At 36.7% G+C, this 20,658-nt stretch overlaps 1 protein-coding gene across 2 annotated transcripts in view; it reads left to right on the top strand.

Moving 5' to 3' along the window:
* Window positions 1-18,285, top strand: part of LOC117621045 (receptor protein kinase TMK1) — a 19,055-nt gene extending 770 nt beyond the window's left edge. The window contains exons 2-3 of one of the 2 annotated variants that reach the window (XM_034351304.1): window positions 14,597-16,606; window positions 17,572-18,285. In XM_034351304.1, the coding sequence (XP_034207195.1) occupies window positions 14,597-16,606; window positions 17,572-18,101 (2,540 nt within the window). In that variant the 3' untranslated portion in view covers window positions 18,102-18,285. Of the gene's footprint in view, window positions 1-13,841; window positions 16,607-17,571 lie in introns of those variants that run through there. The other variant, XM_034351303.1, reaches the window with a different exon arrangement.
* Window positions 18,286-20,658: the final 2,373 nt, after the last annotated feature.

Raw genomic sequence — 20,658 nt, 5'->3', positions numbered from 1 at the left:
GAGTTTGGAGTCTTGGTTTTGAGTTCTTCCGGCGAGCCGTTATCCTTTGGACACCCAAGATACCCGCGCTTGTGGCGGCGCATGGGTGAGGGTAGTGCTGTGACTCTGTGTATTTTTGCGATCCTCGTGTTGTCATGAGCGCGTAGGATTTCGAGGATCTCAATTTGGAGTCCGTTTGAGCCCCGAACGGATTTTCCATATTGCGCGATTCCTGGGTGCAGTATCGTCGAGCAGTTGGATCGCACTCAACTTTGGATATGTCGTTCTACATGATTTCATGATCGTGTAGGATTCAACGGATTGCGAATCGGAGTTCCGGATACTCCGAAATCGCGAACCCTGGGGCTAGGGTTGGATTTTAAGCGATAACGCGATTTTGGCTAATCCGACCGTCCGTTTCCGGCCAAACTCGCAGGATATGGGTATTTCTTTGCGAGGAATGTCTAGAGAATCCCAGATCGGCCATCGGAGATTGTGGACCCCATTGGGTTTCTGATTGGCCGGTCTGGCAGTTTTTCGCTTAGTAAAGCTTCAGGTCTTTTAAGACCGTTCTAATTGTCTAAAATGCTAAAATGGGCATATGATTGACTTGAAAATGAGTGCACGCATTTCTAAGAGCCAGGGGTCAGGGTTTTTAATTTAATTCTTTTATTGAGCAGTTTTATTAATTTAATCTTCATGGTTAATCAGGCACCAGAGGCTAGACTGAACCACAGGAGAGACCTTCAAAAGGTCCAGCTAGCTAGGACCAGCTGTGAGTGGACTTTTCTTTTCTAAACGACTCTTATAAATAAATTTCATATTTGATCTTGAATAAGTTTTATTGAATGTTTTCCTAGCATGATTTGTGCAGTAATATTTATATAATTCTATGCTGCTTAGTTGCACATGCTAAAAAGTTATAGAAAACAGAGTTTGAGACTTGCATCAGATAAAAAAGCAGCATAGTTTTAGATTATAGTTATTTTTCAGACTTCTCTAAATAGTTTATTTTAAACCACCATGTACCCGATTTCGGTGATTACCCTCAGTTGGACCGATGTCTACAGACATCCAGTCTATTTTCAGTTTCGTTAGTGCACTTGACATTGCCTCACGAGTTTCGGGGACGCTCGGACCGTGAGTGCTAGGATTTGAGGCTCGGCTGACTTGGTGTCCCGAGACCTGCCAGGATTTGCGGCTCTGCTGACTTTGTGTCCCCGAGACCTGCCAGGATTGTGGATCAGGCTCACTAAGGTCCCCTGAATCCTGCCAGAGCGGCTCGAGTTGACTGTGTATCATCGAGACCTGCCAGCGGATCAGGCTGACTATAGTCCCCTGAATCCTGCCAGTTTGCGGCTCGGATAGACTGTGTGTCGCCAAGACCTGCTAGGGGAATTGACGAATTTACAGGGATACTCCTAGGTGGTAGTTTTAAAAGAATTTGAGTACTTTTATGTAATTATTACTTTCAGTCATTTTATACAAGTTTCCTGATATCCGTGCATGTTTTACATCTGCATAGATACGTATACATATACATGTTTATTTGAATGCCTTGTATTTGATTACAGTCAAACTTTAGCTTTACCTACCTATTTACAACGGGGTTACTATGTTTATAACTTGTTTTAAGAACATTATTTTGTCCACTCACACTTTCAAATTGTTTTTCGCCCCCAGGCAGTAGAAGTACACAGGAATCCACCACGGGCCTTCTTCCAGCTCCCGCGCCACCCAAGAAACGTAGGATTTTGTTGTAAAGTACTTAAAATCTTGTAAATTATTAGTAAATGCTCTGATATCTAGTTATAGTGGGAAACCTGAACTGTTGGTTGTGTTGTTGACTTATTCTAGCAGTTGGTGTAAGAATATTAGCTTGTTTAACAGGTGAAAATTTTTGGGTTTGGACAAATTACAGGGGAAACTCTGCTAAATTTTCGGCAGGAGTCTAAGAGGAGTTTTAAATGTAGTTGTAACAGGAAGGGTAAAAAGGTCATTTGTGCCCGACATTCGCCAGGTGTCGGACACGCACAGGATTCGGCTCGAATTCCAAAGTGGAATTGGGATCGGGTCCTGTCAACCCTGCCAATGTACTACACAAGGTTGGCCAGTTTTCCTTATAAGTATACTTGGGTGGAGAGCTTTTGTATGAATTGGATTGAGACTGGATTTCAGTTGAATTGTATTTTGAGCTTGCTTGACTTATTATATTCAAAGAATGGTTTGAAACTTGATTTTTGTTGAATTATATTTTTGAGTTACTCAATATTTTGGATTTAAATGTTGTTTGAAATACCAGATTGTACTAATTGAAACTTTACTTTCCAATTATTTCCGAGATCGTTTTACCTACATGTGTATTTGTTATATTTTGTTCCTGTACATAAATTTTCTTGTGTTTTAGTAAATTTTTTCAAAGGTTTGCGAAGACAGAGGGGTTAGTATGTTCTTTATAATTACTTTCAAGAAAAAAAAAAAATTTGTCCACTCACGCATTTACTGCTTTGCGCCCCTAGGAAGTAGATAGCTCAGAGTTTGGACGACCACGTAAGCTACTATGGCATTGGTTAAGTCCTCGTAGCTATCTAGTAGGAAACTTCATTTTCTGTTTTCGTTGTTTATTTGGAAACTAACTTTGTAAATTTAACCCTAGTAGTTGCTTTGATATTTCCCACTTAGGACTGAATTTGAGTCCGGAGGCCTTGTGAAGTCATGACCCTTTTTTTTTCTTCTTAATTTATGAGTGAGAGGTGTAAAGTTAGTAGTAGGTCCGGCATCGTTCAGGTGCCGAAATATGTAACAGGATTTGACACGAGTTTAGAGGGGGAATTCTGGTTGGGTCCTGTCAGAAGCTCAACTCCATCACCAACCTCCAATAGGTTGTCTTCTAGGTTTCTCATTATTAATTACTTTAGTGTTGATGGTCATCTTCTTAATCTCTGTGGATTTCTCTGAAATTTGTTTTATTTTGATTGCTATGGATTATGTGTTTTTGAATCTTCATGCTCATACATATGGGTTTTTACGAAATGGATTTAGATTGCTCTGGATATGTGAATTTTGAAACTTGAGATTTTCTATTTGATGTAGTAGATTTGGATTGTATTATTATGATGATTCTTTGTTTACTGCTGATTTATTGATGTTGTTATTGATGATGTATTGCTGATATATTACTGTTGTATTGCTATTTTATTGCTGTTTTATTGTGGTTGTATTGCAGTTTCTCGTCGTTGTATTGATCTTGTATTGTATGGTTATTTTGGTTTTATTGTAGTGACTTGCTCGTGCCTTCATGTGTTAATGAAATGTTGTTTTGTCATGGTCAGAAATGGAGACAATTGTTATCTGGTTGCTACAATGGAAAATGGGTAACCTCAAAGAAGATGTGCAAATACGAAGAGGATGACTCAAAAGGCATAAAAGTACCACGGACCATCACATTTGCTGAACTGTTGGATCGTGTGCATAAGATTGGTAATACAAACAACAGGGAAGACAAGGTTTGCTTAAAGTTCTCAGTTTTGATAGTCACGAAGGAGTCGAAGCACATAAAGATTGAGAATAATGATGATGTCCAAATTTTTTATGAAGTGCAATTGTGAGGTAACACCTTCAAACTAGCTCTCTTACCCGTAAGTATAGAAGATAGAGGACTGAAAAATAATGTAGTTGATAGTATGCATATGAGGACATATAGTAGTCGGATGGGTCGTTCTTCAGTTGCCATTGTCTGACAAATAGCATCCACTTTGAATTTAAGGTGCAATTGTCTGGCACTAAGAGGTTGCTTGTGGTTTGTTGTTAACGTCCATGCCCATGGCGGGTTTGAGCATTAAGAATTGGAAAATACAACTTCATAATTGTGAAGTGTACATCTGGCCATGAATGTGATTTGATCATTACATACCAAAATTTGATACCTACATTACTGAAATGAATAATTTTAAGCCATTGAAATATATGTATATACACAATAACAAAGCACTAAACAGACAATATAGAGGCAGATCAAAGCAAAAGGCAAGAGGTATATCAGTGATAATAGTACAATAGAGAAGCAATAGACACCTGATATGCAATACATAAGTTGTATATTCACCAATGTGTGCCATGACAGAAAAAATACAAATTCCTTCTAGCTACCATAAGCTGTTGATCCTATTTCATTCTCTTATATTTTCTCTCCATAAGGTTTGCTCAAAAATGCCAGAAATCTCATTTGATACATCATTTTCATTTGTAATGCTATTTATAAGACATTGTTTGATTTATTGGATTAAACTTTGGAATGAAATGGGCATTCCGATCAACTATCAATCCCCTGAAATGTGAAATAATACCAATTGCACTCTTTACCAAATTTCAGTTTCTTATCTACTCTCGAACTCTCTCCACACTCCACTCTTATCTAAATTCAATTTTACCAAATTTGGATGTACATCAATCCAAAAACCGAACACCACCCAAGTGTCAAAGGGATTTCATGCCCCAGAGATAAACTTGATATAGGGTTTGGGGTAAAATGCTAAAAGAACTAGCCCAACTGAATCAGTGCCTCCTAAAATCTACTCATCACCATACTGATATACATCTGTAACAAAAAGAGAACATATGAAATACAATACAAATGGAACATCAAAAGAACAATTATGGACTCTGCCTGTATAGTAGCATAAATGGCTATCTGTGTACAAATTAGAGACATAAAAAAGTTACTGCAACTGCAAAGCAAACTATAAAGATTCATGTGCCTAATGTAGAGACTATAAATGAACACCTACAATTTCCCTTCTTTGGATGAAAGAAAACAACAAAGAAACACATAATCCAATTGCATAAATCACCAAAATCATTCAAACCACAATAAAACGGGAATAAAACCACAATAGACAGGCAATACAACATCAATACAACGACAATACAACAGCAATACAACAGGAATAACAACAACAATAAACAAGCAAATCCCAAATCAAATGCAAGAATCATTCGACAAAGAACAAACTCACTCACGATTTCAAACAAGGAATCATCAGAATCAGACAATACAAATCTACTACATCAAATGGAAAATCCCAAGTTTCAAGATTCACATATCCAGAGCAAAAATCTAAACCCATTTGGTAAAACTAATATGAATGAGCATGAAAATTCAAACCACACCCATATCAATCAAAATAAAACCAATTTCAGCGAAACCCATAGAGATTAAGAAAATAACCATCAAGACTAAATGCAGAGAACCAAAGTAATCAACAATGATGGAGTTAAGTTTCGAGATTGCAAGCAGTTGCTACCTTAGGCGATTCGGAAGACAGACCTAGAGGATGGGGTCAAGAGGGGTTTTCGCGATTCAGAAGAGAGAGATGAGAGGATGAGATGGGTTTCGCGGAGCGATCGATAGAGAGTGTTGGGAGAGGAAGAGAACTGAGAGAGAGAGAGAGAGAGAGAGAGAGAAAGCAAAGAGAGAGGAGCCCAATTTTCCTGTTACCAAAGTCCCTGTGCCCCCATGTTTCCTCCCCAGTTTTGTGCAATGTGGCACGTAACTTAACAAGAGTTTAACTTTGTTAACTCTCTTTTAACATTTTTTCTTTAATTAAAGAATTAAAATATATTATGTTAGTATACAGGTTTGACAAAAACACTTTGCTGGCCATTTCATCTTCGACGCTATACTTCAACCCCTACATCTTCTCTGCACTGCAAAACTCAACCACTTCATCTTTTTCGCTCTACGAAACTCAACCCCTACATATGGTTTGTTCTTCTAGTTCGTTCGTTGGCTACTAGTTCATCAGGTAAACATGTTCTGCTCTTCATGTTTCCTTCTTCTGCTTTTTGATTGCTGGTTTTTTAGCATCGTATGAAAAACTTATAAACATATAACTTGTGACAATCATATACCCAATATGCAATTCATTTGAATCAAATTCATTTGGTTTCAATCTTGTGATGACTTTTCGTTTTCATATACAGTAACAACTAATATAAAATATATTGATTTTTCTTTTCACAAATTTTTGATAGTTTGCGTGTTTTGGTTTACTTTTTCTGATATTAAATATAAGGGATTGGAGCTCGATGCTTTGGTTTTCATCTACGTCCATTTTCTAGTTTCATCATTAACTAATATGAACATATGATTGTACAGTACTTACCTCTGTTTAATTTTTATTGAATTCATTGTAATTTTTTATTGTTATGAAAAATATTTTAGATGTATAAATTTTGTTTGATTCAATTTTTGAAGGATATGAATATGAACATATGATTGTACAATACTTAGCTATGTTTAATTTTTATTAAATTAATTGTAATTTTTATTGTTGTGGAAAATATTTTAGATGTATAAATTTTGTTTGATTCAATTTTCGAAGGATATGAATATGGATAATAATTGCATAGAAGATGGAGAAGGTGAAACAAGCCCTGGCTTAAACATTTCATAAGGTGAAAGCAACGAAAAGTCATCACAAGCTATGAAAGGTAATGAAAAAATAGATTTGGTTCATTTAAGCATTCGAAAACAACTAATTCCTGTGATTGGGATGAAGTTTGAGAGAAGACTTAGCATTTAAATTTTACAATGCATATGCATACAATATTGGTTTTAGTATTAGAAGAAGTAGTTGTCACAAATTCAAAAGTGGCCAGTTGAGAGACATGCTTTTTGTTTGCTTCACTGAAGGTAAGCGTGAAATTGATAAGCGTGTTTCTAATGTGAAATATCATCGTGTTGAGACAAGATGTGGATGCTTAGCAAGGATGAAAATTAGTTGTCATTTGAATGAGAAGTATCCTGTCATAGAATTTGTTTATGAGCATAACCGTGTGAGTACAAGTTTGTCTAAGACTCATTTGTTTAGGTCTCATAGGAAGATCACTCTTGCACAAATAGCTGAAGTTGATATGGCTGATAGTTTAGGAATTGCTCCCAAAGCAGCTCTTGAATTTTTAAGTAGACAAGCTGGTGGTCGGGAAAGTCTTGGATTTATTCCTGATGATTACAAGAACTACTTGCATCCAAAATGAACAAGAGAAATGAAGTTAGGAGATACAGGTGGTGTGTTAGAGTATCTGCAACAAATGCAATTGACTGATCCTAATTTTTTTTATGCTATACAAGTGGATGAAGATGATTTGATCACTAATATTTTTTGGGCTGATGCGAGGATGATGGTAGATTATGATTATTTTGGTGATGTAGTATGTTTTGATACTACCTATAGAAAAAATAAAGAAGGAAGACCTTTTGCAATGTTTGTTGGTGTCAATCACCATAAGCAAACTATTATATTTGGTGCTGCACTATTATATGATGAGACAATTCAAACTTTTACGTGGTTGTTTGATACTTTTGTGAAGGCTATGTCTGGAAAAAAGCCAAAGAGCATTCTTACAGACCAAGATGCAGCAATGTCTGCAGCATTAGCTTTAAAATGGCCAGAAACATCTCATCGTTTATGTATTTGGCACATATATCAGAATGCAGCCAAACACCTTAGCGGTGTTTTTGAGAAGTTCAAAGATTTCAGCAAAGATTTTAGTAGTTGCATATATGATTATGAGGATGAAGATGCTTTTCTAAATGCTTGGAATAGTATGCTTGAAAAATATACTCTCGTGGGCAATGATTGGTTGAGTCGCTTGTTTAAAATAAGGGAGAAATGGGCGTTAATTTATGGGCGACAAACTTTTTGTGCAGATATTACTACTACCCAGAGGAGTGAAAGCATGAATAGTTGTATACAAAAATATGTTAGTTACAAATATGACTTGCTTAGATTTTTTCAACACTTCCAAAGGTTGGTTGAAGATCGTCGTTACGAAGAGTTGAAAGCTGAATTTAAAGCAAGTCAAAGTTCCCAACATTGTCATTTCCCGTAGAAATATTGAAGCATGCAGCAAATGTGTATACACCGAAAGTGTTTAAAGTGTTCCAAGATGAGCTATGTAAGGCTTATGATTGTGTTTTGCACTTCAATGATGAGATGGGAACAATCAGCAAGTATGAAGTTATCCCGTATGGGAAGAATTGGCAACATACAGTTACATTTGACTCAACAAATAATATAACTTTATGTAGTTGTAAAAAGTTTGAGTTTGCAGGAATCTTATGTGCACATGCCTTGAAGGTTCTTTCTACAAGAAATGTTAAAAGTATCCCAGCTCAATACATCTTGAAGAGATGGACAAAAAATGTGAAGGCTATGAGTGCAAAAATTAATTCATCTTCAAGTACAAATGACCCTAAGGTAGAAATTGTAAGACGTTATAGAGAGTTGTGTCGGTTGCATACTCAATTAGCAACAAGGGCAGCAGGGTGTGGTAAGGCGTATGAAATTGTTATACGACGATTGAATCAGACTTTTGACGAGGTGGATGCATGTTTGAAAGAAAAATCAAGTCAAGAAATGTGTGAAGTTATCTCGCCAGTAATTAATAGTAGATCTGAGTTAAATGAGTGTATTAATGTTGATGATGATATTATTAAAGTTAGAGGAATCAAAATTAAAGAAAGAGTTGTTGGTAGTTCTAAAAGGCCAAAAAATGCTTTGGAGAAGCTGACAAAGAAGAGAAGAACTCGAAAAACAGAATTGCAAAATTCAAGCAGTGTTGATTCAATATGTGTTCCTACTACGAAACCTGTTCCAGCACCTCCATCAGAAATTTCACACGTATTGTATAAATTCATTATTAATTTCATCTTTGTTTGTTTATTACCCTGTAGCTTCATTGTATTTTTCCAGTATTGGTTGAACACAAAAAATTGTAGGAACTTGTTGCTGTCAATAATTTAAACATGGAATTTCCAGTTAGCATGGTCAACTTATTGCAAGTACTTCATTGCATTTAGTTAAAACTTTTCTTAATTGTAATTTTGTACTTGATTGAGTATATTTCACTGTTTTGACATATATATATTGTATGAGTGTAGGCACAATCACCATTGGAAGGAGAATTTGGGTTGTTTAGCTCTCAATTCACAGGTCCCGGGGCCAAAAGTTCTAGTGTTGAAGTAGATCCACCTTTTCAATTGACAAGAGTCACCAAGCGTCATAATGTTGAATTTGGGTTGTTTAGCTCTCAATTGTTGACAAGGGTTCCATAATTTGTTACAACTCTGTTTTGATTTAGAACAAGTTTGTTATGTTTGTCCTGTCTTGGCATTTGAACTTATTCTGATATTTGGCATCTCTGCCTTCTTAAGGTGTTGAAGTATTACATTCAATGTAAATATTACTTGCATTTCAAGCCACGAAGTCATTTATCATGATGCATACTTTCCAGTAAGCTCTCTCCATGTCAGAACATGATGAAGAATGCACAATGATGTTAATAATGCAGAACCTCATACAAACTTCATAGAATTTTGGGTCATATAAAAAATATTTTTGGGGAAAAATAATACATAATTTTTCATAGTATAGGATTTCCTTCCCATCACTATGAACCTCAGCAATGGTTGGTTCTCAATGTTCACTTCCTGCCTACCATGCCCACCTTCACTACTTTGACTACCACTAGAACCTTTTTCACTACAATTTGATCCCTTCTTCTTTGCACCTTTTTCACTAGAACATCATATGGGCTGTGAGCTTCCTATTTGTTAACTTTTGGCATGTAGAAGAAGAATATTTCACAGCTCTCTTGCCATTTCATTTGTCACAAACGAACCAACATGAAATGAACACGTACCAACAGTTTTTGGTACAACCTAACCATATAATCCAATCATAATTCTACCTGCAAATGTAAAAGTGAAAATAGAAGTTATAGATACTGATATTAGATGCAGGCCACTATACTCTTACAGAAGCTGCAAGCATCATTACTCAAAGAATAAACCACTTCAAATAGAAGTCAGATGTCAACCACCAAAGATCCCTCACTACCCGCACCCACCTACACTTACATTTTGGTATCTGTTTTAAGCAAACCTGCACATTGTATCTGGAAATTACAAATCTCACATTAGGCTAGATAACAAAACCCACAACTAGTAACAATGTTTCAAGAAACAAAATGCTTAAATATGAAATGTATTATGACAATGAAAATAGCTAGACTCATAGACATGAGCTACATAGGCAAGCACTCTCGATATATAACATAATAATAGCATTTACACAGTTTGACCAACACACAAGGCTCCATTCATAAGCAGTTGTTCAACATTTAGGACAGCATCCCCATCTAACCACCACTCTTAACCATTTCACCATTTAACATATTCCAAATTATTAGTACCCAATAAAGCATTCATTAAATAGTGTATCTGTGGACAAACAATAAAGCATTCATCCCTATGTATATAAGGGTGATTAGCTTTTGATACACACCCCAAAAACGTCTTTGTACACCCAAAAATTCACAGAATTGCCTTTGTAGCCAAGTGTCCAAAGACATAGCTTGAAAATAGGATCAATTTAAAAGGCAAGATGGGAATTAACTTCTGATGAACCAAAATGCTGGAGGTATGCTTCAGCCAAATCAACCTTCTTCCTTCTCTTTTTCTTGAATTTTTTTTTGAAACCAAATGAATTGCATAATTGGTATATAATTATCACAAATTAATCTTTTAAAAGCTTCTTGTGCGTTGGCTCCAACACCAGCAACCAAAAAGGGGGGGAAAATTATGAAGTAGAGCCTGGCTCACCTCACGAACCAGTGGCCAACGAGCGAAATATATGCAGGGGCTGAGTTTTCGTAATTATATACCCATTACGCAATTCATTTGATAATTATATAACCAAGATGAAGCGGCTGAGTTTTTCATACGATGCTCAAAACCCAGAAATCAAAAAGCACAAGAAAAAACAATGAAGAGGCAGAGGGTGCTTACCGGATGAACCAGCAGCCACCGAGCGAACTAGAAAAACAAACCATATGAAGGGTGAGTTTCGTAGAGCAGAGAAGATGAAGTGGCTGAGTTTTGTGGTGCAGAGAAGATGTAGGGGTTGAAGTGTAGCGTAGAAGATGAAATGGCGTGCAAAGTGTTTTTGTCAAACGTGTATTCTAATATAATATATTTTAATTCTTTTAATTAAAGAAAAAAAAAAGCTAAAAGAGAGTTAACAGAGTTAAACTCCTGTTAAGTTATAGTACACATGTCACAAAACTAGGGAGGAAACATGGGGGCACAGGGACTTTGGTAACAGGAAAATCCTTCCCGGCCTAGTCAGTGTTGGCGGAACAACAATCAGTATCCACAAGTCATTTATTTAGGAACTCTAGTTTTTCAAGACTAATTGCCAGTTTAGGAGTATTTTTTGAAATGCTAAATGTCTTTTAACGGCGTTTTACAAAAAAGTTTAGAAGCGTGTATGGGCCATAAAAATGCTTTCTGGAGAAGCAACTGTCATGTGCTTCTTCAGAAAGAGCACTTCAATTTTTTTTGAAATTTTCAATAACTTTATAATAAAATTGCTTTTATTAAAAGCGTTTATGAGTTGAAGTACTTCTTAAAAAAGCAGTCCCAAACATTGCTTGCAAAAACCTTGCAAAGCCAACAGTCAGCAGTTTGTGAGAAAGTCAAATTTTGTTAGTTGAGGTCTCGTCTTCAGTCTCAAAAAAAAAAAGTTAGTCAAGTCTTGTTACAAATAGTTAAAGATATCTCTTGTATCTAGTTGCAATTAGTTTAGAGAGCAAATACAGAAGAGATGTGCCGGTGACAACTGAAGCTGATTATTGTTTTAAGATGCCATTAACGTCAGCAGACAAATTAAAACCTATAAATCTGGCCCCATAATTAGAGCCCCAACTACAGCTTCCAGCAAGATGACTAAAGCTTCACTCAAATTGGTTTGCTTGGTTGTCCTCATGGTTATTGCAGCAGCGAGTAATAATCTTTTTCTCTGTCTGTCTCCTTTTTTAATTTTTGACGAACTCTCAATATAATATTGATAAAGTGTCGATATTATTGTTAACAACATATCAATAACAAAATGTACAAACATATTACCGATACGTTATAGGTGGGTTCTTCCACCTGAAGCTCCTCTGCTTCGTCCCACCATGAAACATGCTTGAATTATTGGGGGATTGGGGTTAGAGACTATTACCGTAGGACTCTTTTGTATACGTTCATAATTTCCACATTAAAAACAAAAAAATTGCAGACTTTAGAACGGGTTTTTTTTAATGTACCATCTCTTAATCCGATCGTTGGATCAAACTAACCAATTTTTTTCTAACTGTTAACTAAATTGATTCAACGATTAAAAAATAGAGTATTAGATAAAGCTCACTATAGAATTCTTGAGAATTGTTGAACTTGGTGTTCATGTCTTAGTTCAAGAGCCCAAACCTAAAATATAGAACAACAGGCCGAACCAGTCCAAGAAGTAACCAATTAGGGCCCAACGAAAGTCATTACACCAGCTCACAACTAAATAAAAGTTCCTCAGAATTCGAATCAACTGTCAACAATTAAATATTATATTTTTTACATTTTTACAATTTTTTTCTTGAATTGCAATACTAGTGACATTTCATCAGGTGGTTTACCAAGTAGGCAATTGGCCAATAAATAAATAGGTTTTTAGTAATTAAAATATATATATTTTTACATGACATATTATACAAATACTCATATAAAGTTTTTTTTTTTGGATCAAAGAGAGATAACTTCATTGCAACAACAATGTCAAAGTATAAGAAGAAGACTGGACTTTAGTGATGTAACAAGTGTGGCCTCATTAAAATCTTGCCTTTAAAAACCCCCAAATGAAGAAAAATCCGGTCAAGGAAAAAGAGTACCACTACATCACATCCAGTATAAAATAAAATTAAGTAAATAATTTGTCATTGGCTAAAACATCAGAAATCCGTAGAGGACCGTCCTCTAACCACACTTGAAAGTCCTGAGACAGGAGCGCCTGCTTAGCCAATAGATGAACAACCTAGTTACACTCATGAGGTGTAAAGTGGCAAGAAATATGATCAAAACGATTAAAAAGGCCCCTGACTTCATCCACTAAAGCCTATTTGTAAAGGAAAAAAAAATCCAAAATTAGCCACTTGTTATTTTTTAATTAGTTCTTAGTGTGTTAAAATTTTCTAAGAACCAATTAGAAAAATACAAATGACTAGTTTTAAATTTTTCTCTCTAAATAGGCTCTATATGAATACTTATATAATATTTCATGTTAAAATAAGCATATACATGAAAAGCTCACAAATAAAGCAATTTCAACCAAACTTATATAAGCTCAGGAAAAGCTTATATAATATTTAATATAAAAATACCATTTTTCCGCTGCATTTACAGAAAAAGTTAACAAAATTGACGGCATGATCATTTGTTCAAACAAAACTAAAGTAAAAGGACCACGAGAACCATTTTGAAAATTGAGGTACTCAAATGCAAATCAGTTTAAAGTTCAAGAACTAATAAAATGATTAATCCATAAAATTTAAAAAGTTTGTGGATGTGACATATTTTTTCATATAAAAATGATTTGATGCTTTCCATACACAAAATAATAAAAACAGGCCATGTGCATGTTCTCCTCCTCTACTCATTTCGACTCTATCTGGATGGTTTCATTCTGGCACTCAACCTGTGCATGGGATAGGAGAGACGTAGAAGAAGATATACTCCAAGTCTAAACATACAAAAATAATAATTAGTAAGGTAATCGTCTAAGGGCTCTACAGTTAGTTACTTAAGTTGTTAAGAGTATTTATCTCCTTATCATAATAATAAAGATATTTTCTCTCTTAAAATATCGCTTATATATAAATAAATAATTAATTAATATTGACACAATTTTTCTTAATAATTTTTTTTAGTAAATGTTCACGAATAAACTTTTATTATTATTTATTTATGCATATTGTAAGGCCAACTTGACCCCCAATGGACTGATGGACCAGGTATCAAAAACCCACTCCATTCATGACTCATTTCCAGCCTTTTTACTCTGTCATTGACAGCCTTTTTTAAGCCCCCCCACCCTTTCCCAATTCAGAGACTCCCATGTGGTCCTCACTCCCCATGTGCAAGCCAGACAGTCTTCCCCTCTTGCTAAAAAAAGCTTCTCTGTTCACTGCACACTTTCTTTCTCTCTGCTCTCCATCACCATTCTACTCAAAGATTCTAACTTTCCTTCAACAATGTAATGAGCCCCCTCTTTCTCTCTATCGATCTCCTGATCATTTGGAATAATATGGAACCAACTTCTTGAAAGTTTACACCTTTCTGCAATACTTTGTACAAAACCCTCTCTCTCTCTCTCTCTCTCTCTCTCTCTCTCTCTCTGATTGTGTAGTTGTTTCAAGATGAAGAAGAAAACACATTTTGGGTTCAAGCTTTTAACTATTTTCCTTGCTGGGTTTTCTTCATTTTTGCTGTGTGCCAACTCTCAACTAAGTTCGAGCAATGATGCTTCAGTAATGCTGGATCTCAAGAAGAGCCTCAACCCATCTGAATCTCTCGGATGGTCCGACCCTGACCCCCGCAAGTGGAGCCATGTTGGCTGGTCCGATGACAAAAGGGTGACTCGGATCCAACTGGGTCACCTCAATCTTGAAGGTACGCTTCCTCTAAGCCTCCAAAACCTCACTAAACTAGAGCGTTTAGAGCTTCAGTGGAACAAAATCTCAGGTCCTCTTCCGAGCTTAAGTGGGTTAAGCTTATTACAAGTGCTATTGCTTAGTAACAACAAATTTAGTTCAATTCCCAGTGATTTCTTCACTGACATGACTTCACTTCAATCTGTTGAGATTGATAACAACCCTTTTATGGGTTGGGAAATCCCCGCAACTCTCCGAAATGCATCATCACTTCAAAATTTCTCGGCCAATTCGGCCAACATGACCGGAAATGTACCGGATTTTTTCGACGGCGATTCGTTTTCAAGTCTGGTTAACTTGCACTTGGCTTTCAATGGCCTCCAAGGCGAATTGCCCGAGAGCTTTGCCCGGTCGCAAATTCAGTCTCTTTGGCTTAATGGGCAAGAGAGTGTAGGTAAGCTGGGTGGAAGCATTGGGGTTATACAAAACATGACTCTGTTGAAAGAAGTTTGGTTGCATTCTAATGCATTTTCGGGTCCATTACCAGACTTTTCGGGTTTGAAAGATTTGCGGAGCTTGAGTTTGAGAGATAATATGTTTACTGGCCCCGTTCCAGTTTCATTGTTGAATCTTAAATCACTGGAGGCGGTGAATTTGACAAACAATTTGCTCCAAGGGGCAATGCCAGCTTTTGGGTTGGGGGTTGTAGTAGATATGGTTAATGGTTCTAATAACTTTTGCTTGCCAAGTCTTGGTCAATGTGATCCTCGAGTGAATACTTTGCTTTTGATTGTGAGTTCACTGGGTTACCCACAAAGGTTTGCAGAGAATTGGAAGGGGAATGATCCTTGTGCAGATTGGATTGGGGTCACCTGTAGTAATGGGAACATTACTGTCCTCAATTTTCAGAAAATGGATCTTACTGGAATGATTTCGCCCGAAATTGCATCACTGAAGTCCCTGCAAAGGGTAATTCTTGCTGATAACAATTTAACTGGAACTATTCCTGAGGAGCTTGCCACGCTGCCTGCACTTACTACTTTAGATGTGTCAAATAATAAGCTCTATGGGAAAGTTCCAGCCTTTAAGGTTAATGTGCTTGTAAACAAGAATGGTAACCCTGATATAGGGAAGGACATGAGTACTTCATCGGGAGCTGCACCATCTCAAAATTCAACTAACCCTTCTCCAAGTATAGGTTCCGGAAATAATGGCAGTTCTGGACCTCACGGAAAGAAATCTTCAACTCTAATAGGAGTTATTGTGTTCTCCGTGATCGGGGGTGTTTTTGTGATTTTCTTAATTGCATTGTTGCTTATCTGTATATATAGAACAAAACAAAAGCAGTTAAGCAGAGTTCAGAGCCCGAATGCAATGGTAATTCATCCCCGCCATTCTGGGTCTGATAATGAAAGCATGAAGATCACAGTTGCTGGCTCCAGTGTTAGTGTTGGTGCAATAAGTGAAACTCATACTCTTCCTAGTAGTGAGCCCAGTGAAATCCAAATGGTTGAAGCAGGAAACATGGTGATTTCTATTCAAGTGCTCCGGAATGTGACCAACAATTTCAGTCAAGAAAATATATTGGGACAAGGAGGTTTTGGGACAGTGTATAAAGGGGAACTGCATGACGGAACAAAGATTGCAGTTAAGAGAATGGAGTCTGGGGTAATAGCTGGTAAGGGGCTTACCGAATTTAAGTCTGAAATTTCGGTTTTAACAAAGGTTCGTCACAGGCATCTAGTTGCTCTTCTGGGATATTGTTTGGATGGCAATGAAAGGCTTCTTGTATATGAATACATGCCTCAAGGGACGGTCAGTAGGTACCTCTTCAACTGGCCGGAAGAAGGACTGAAGCCACTTGAATGGACAAAAAGGCTGACCATTGCCTTAGATGTAGCAAGGGGGGTTGAGTATCTCCATGGTTTGGCACATCAGAGCTTTATACATAGGGACTTAAAGCCTTCAAATATTCTTCTCGGAGATGATATGAGGGCAAAGGTTGCAGATTTTGGTCTCGTACGACTTGCTCCAGAGGGTAAATTTTCAATTGAAACAAGAATTGCAGGGACTTTTGGATACTTGGCACCAGAATATGCAGGTAAGTTTTGTTTCTGTTTACTTTTTAATTAATTTTTTAATTTTATGTACTTAAAGAAACTGATAGAAGATAAAACGCGAGAGCAATACCAGATCAGTTTTGAGTACCTGATACTTAAAAGTTCATGGAAAATATTTGCATAACATGGCACCACCAGAATTTAACCTTAGGTCTTTGCGTCCATTTCCTAAGATTGTGTTAATACTCAAGCAAACCAGTTCAAGGGGCAAAAAAGAAGAAGAAGCAAACATCAGCTTTTTATCAACTTGTGTAACCCCAACACTCATAGATGTAAGATGGTAATAAGTCTGTTTCCCGCCATGTTATGATATATGGAGGCATCATTGGGATAAGAAAGCAAACTAGAAACGTGAAGTAATGATTTCCTTGGGGGGTTTGTGGGTTAGGTACAGGGACAAGAAAGTGACCATACGATAGATTAGTATAATCCACGCTTCACCAAATTGCATGTTCAGTAATAATCTAAAGTGCATCATTCTATTCTCTGCCAGCTGTGGTTTTGGCCTTTTTGGGGGCATCAGTGCTAGCTAGGTTTTCTGAGCTCACTTGAAAACCTGAAGATTAAGCTATTTTTGCTTACTCTTTATAATAACACAACGGTAGGATATTTGGCTTCTATTGGATTGTTTTCATTGAAAGCTTCCCTTGTAGTAGTTGTTGCCAGTTGGTTTTGGCCTCATGAACAATAGATTCTCTTAATCCCCTTTAGCATTTTTGTTCTTTTGTTTTTCTCTTTTTTGAGTCAGCTGAGCCCCACTTCAGTAGATTGACAACAAAGCTAATTATTGTCTTTTGCTTGCGCTTTTTCTTGTGGTCCTGCAATTTATAATGTTGTATAATTCATTTTATTTTTCAGAAAAAGATAAATTCTATTTATCTTTTGGTTAATGCTTGCTAACTAATATTGATTTTAATCTTTAACGAAACCTTTGTAACACATGCAGTTACGGGCCGTGTGACAACTAAAGTAGATGTGTTCAGTTTTGGGGTGATTTTGATGGAGCTAATCACCGGGCGAAAAGCACTTGACGAGCGCCAGCCAGAGGAGAGCATGCACCTTGTAACATGGTTCCGGAGAATGTTCATCAACAAGGACACGTTCCGCAAGGCCATTGATCCAACAATTGATCTCAGTGAGGAAACACTTGCCAGTGTCAGCACTGTTGCTGAGTTAGCAGGCCACTGCTGTGCAAGAGAACCGTATCAAAGGCCTGACATGGGCCATACTGTCAATGTTCTATCTTCTCTAGTGGAGCTTTGGAAACCAAGTGATCAGAGTTCTGAAGACATATATGGTATAGACCTCGAAATGTCATTGCCACAAGCACTTAAGAAGTGGCAGGCTTATGAAGGCAGAAGCAATATGGAATCCTCTTCTTCATCGCTTCTTCCCAGCTTGGATAACACTCAGACTAGCATCCCTACACGACCGTATGGATTCGCCGAGTCTTTCACATCTGCGGATGGGAGATAAGACTTAGATGTAAATTATTGTAATCGTGGTTTGGTATGTTTATTCTTGTTGCATCTTAACTTGCGGTTTCTGTGTACAATTTGTTCAAACTTTCATGTTTTACCCTTACCCCCCACTCTGATGTTCTGGAATGTTATGACTTGTTTTAGAGGTTTTGAATGAAATGGGAAGTGGTTCTCGACTCTGAAGAAATAATATTTCATTTTAATAGAAACTCTCATATTCAAGCATGTCACATGCTTTCATTAAGTAAACTCAGTAACTAAGACCAAAAACAAAAAACCTGGTTAATGCTAATGATCTGATCATCTGAGATAGCAACACCCTAATTATGGTGGCAATGTAGCAACCAAAAAAAAAAAAAATCTACTTCAGAGCAAATGATAGGCTAAGCTTAATAAAAATAAGGGTAAATTGCCGAATACTCACTGAACTATATGGACTGTTGAAATATCCACATTAAATTATTTTTTCAGCCAATTTAACCATCGAATTATTTTAAATGGTCAATTTAGCTCCTCTCGTTAGTTTTCATCCAATTTTCTGTCTAAATGTCACATGTTAGGCACGTGACTCACTGTTGAATTAAAATTAAATTTTTTTAAGTTTAAAATAATTAAATTGTTAAAACTACAAAACTGGAAAAACAAAAAAAAACCAAAAAAAAAGAGGAAGGAGCAGAGCTTGACGACAATGGGGCTTTTATCGCTAAGAATCTGACGATTACGAATGGATGGGGCTAGAGGGAGCTTGGCAGATAGGACTTTTCCTAGGATTTGTATCTGGGAATCTGATGGGGAAGCTGTGGATATTTACTTGTGATATTTTCGATGATGTCTGTTCTACAGCGGCACAGGTTTCTGGCGAGCTCAAGATGCCTGGCCATACCATATCAAAAGGGCATTAGAATTGCGAATTGATGCTCAATCTTCAACTGGGTATTAGTTACTTTTTCTGATTTTCGGTTTTACAAGTCGTGGAGTGATCTTTTGCTTATGGGTTTTCTTTATCAATGGAGGTTGGTGTTTGATGTTGTGGTGTTTTTGGTTTTTAGATGCTGTATTGGGAAGCCCAGTAATTTCAATCCCAAAGAGAAGTTATGTACTAGGTTTCCACAGGAAGGATAGAAGAGAGAGAGAGAGAGAGAGAGAGAGAGAGAGAGAGAGGCAGATCTGGAGAGAGACGGGGAGAGAATAAAGAAAAGAGAGGGAGGAAGAAGAAGGAAAATGAAAAAGAGAGAAGAAATCATGATTTTCTTTATTATTTTTTGGTATTGTTCTTGTAAAATGACAAACTTATTTTTATAATTAACAGAAAATTGGATGGAAGTCTAAAAACATGACGGCAATGGCTAAATTTAAAATACTTCGATGGCTAAATTGGCTGAAAAAATAATTCAAGGTGGACATTTCGACAATCGATATAGTTCAAGAGGGGTATTCGGCAGTTTACCCTAAAAATAATAATAAAATAAAAGTTTATTTCTTTATAGAGGGGTGACAATTTCCAATACGACCCATTATACGACTCGAAATCAGCACCGAAAAAACATGACCTGCAAATTCGGCAAAATTACAGATGACTTTGCTAAACGGCTCCCACAAACCCCAAGCGGCCCTGTGTTCGCCTATAAAAGGAAACAAAGGGAAAACACAAAATCATAACTCAGAAAAAAAACAAACAAAAACCAAAAACCTAGCTCTGCCAATTTTCTTCCTCCCTATTTCTCTCGATCTTAATCTGTCTCCTCAAACTCAAAACTAAAATGGCATCTTCATTCCCATTTTCACTCGATCTAAACCTAGCTCCGCCAACACATACAAGGGGGCAAAGGGCTGCACAAGTATGGATGCCCTACTTTGCTTCATCACGAGGACCAGTTACAGTAAACGACTCATTACTCTTTGATAACAATGTTGCTATTGGAGTTGCAAGGAGTTTGGTGACTCCCAAGGATGGGCATGTGCTGGGAACAAGGGATGATAACCAGTTGGTGCGTGATGAAGATTGTCAATTCTCATGAGGTATAGGGCAAAGACGTTGGAGGAGACATGACACCAGCTTGAAATATTGCAGGAATAGATTGAAAAGCTATCAAAGATTGTAGATTTTTATTCTAAGGACATGCAAGAGCAACTGGAGGCCTTGGATTGACTGGGTAAACGTGTGCGAGGAGATCCAAGTTTTGCTAAAGTTAAGAAAGTGATTTTTGGAAGCTCAAGTGATGAGCCCTAAGAAGTAGTGCGTGTAAACCCGAGAGAGGAGATCCAGATGGCCAAACTAAAGTCTCCTATTGTGGATCAGGAAGCGCGCCATGATGTTGCTGTTGTTTTTTTTTAAAAAAAAATTAATGTAGTCCCTTGTTTCCTCTCTTTTATTTTATTTTTTAAAAAATTATTTTTATTTTAATGTGAAATAAATATATTTTTTCTAATTTTTCTTTTGTTTTCTTTTAATTTTAACAACACAAATTAATGTGCTATTCATCCAATTATAATACTCACAAGTGTACGAATTTATTGGAAACTATGAAGGAGTAAACATGTTATTAACCAGG

This window comes from Prunus dulcis, chromosome 3 (assembly GCF_902201215.1).
Source record: "Prunus dulcis chromosome 3, ALMONDv2, whole genome shotgun sequence".
Lineage (NCBI taxonomy): Eukaryota > Viridiplantae > Streptophyta > Magnoliopsida > Rosales > Rosaceae > Prunus > Prunus dulcis.
The sequence above is the reverse complement of the archived record's forward strand: the minus strand, read 5'-3'. Positions and strand labels throughout refer to the sequence as shown.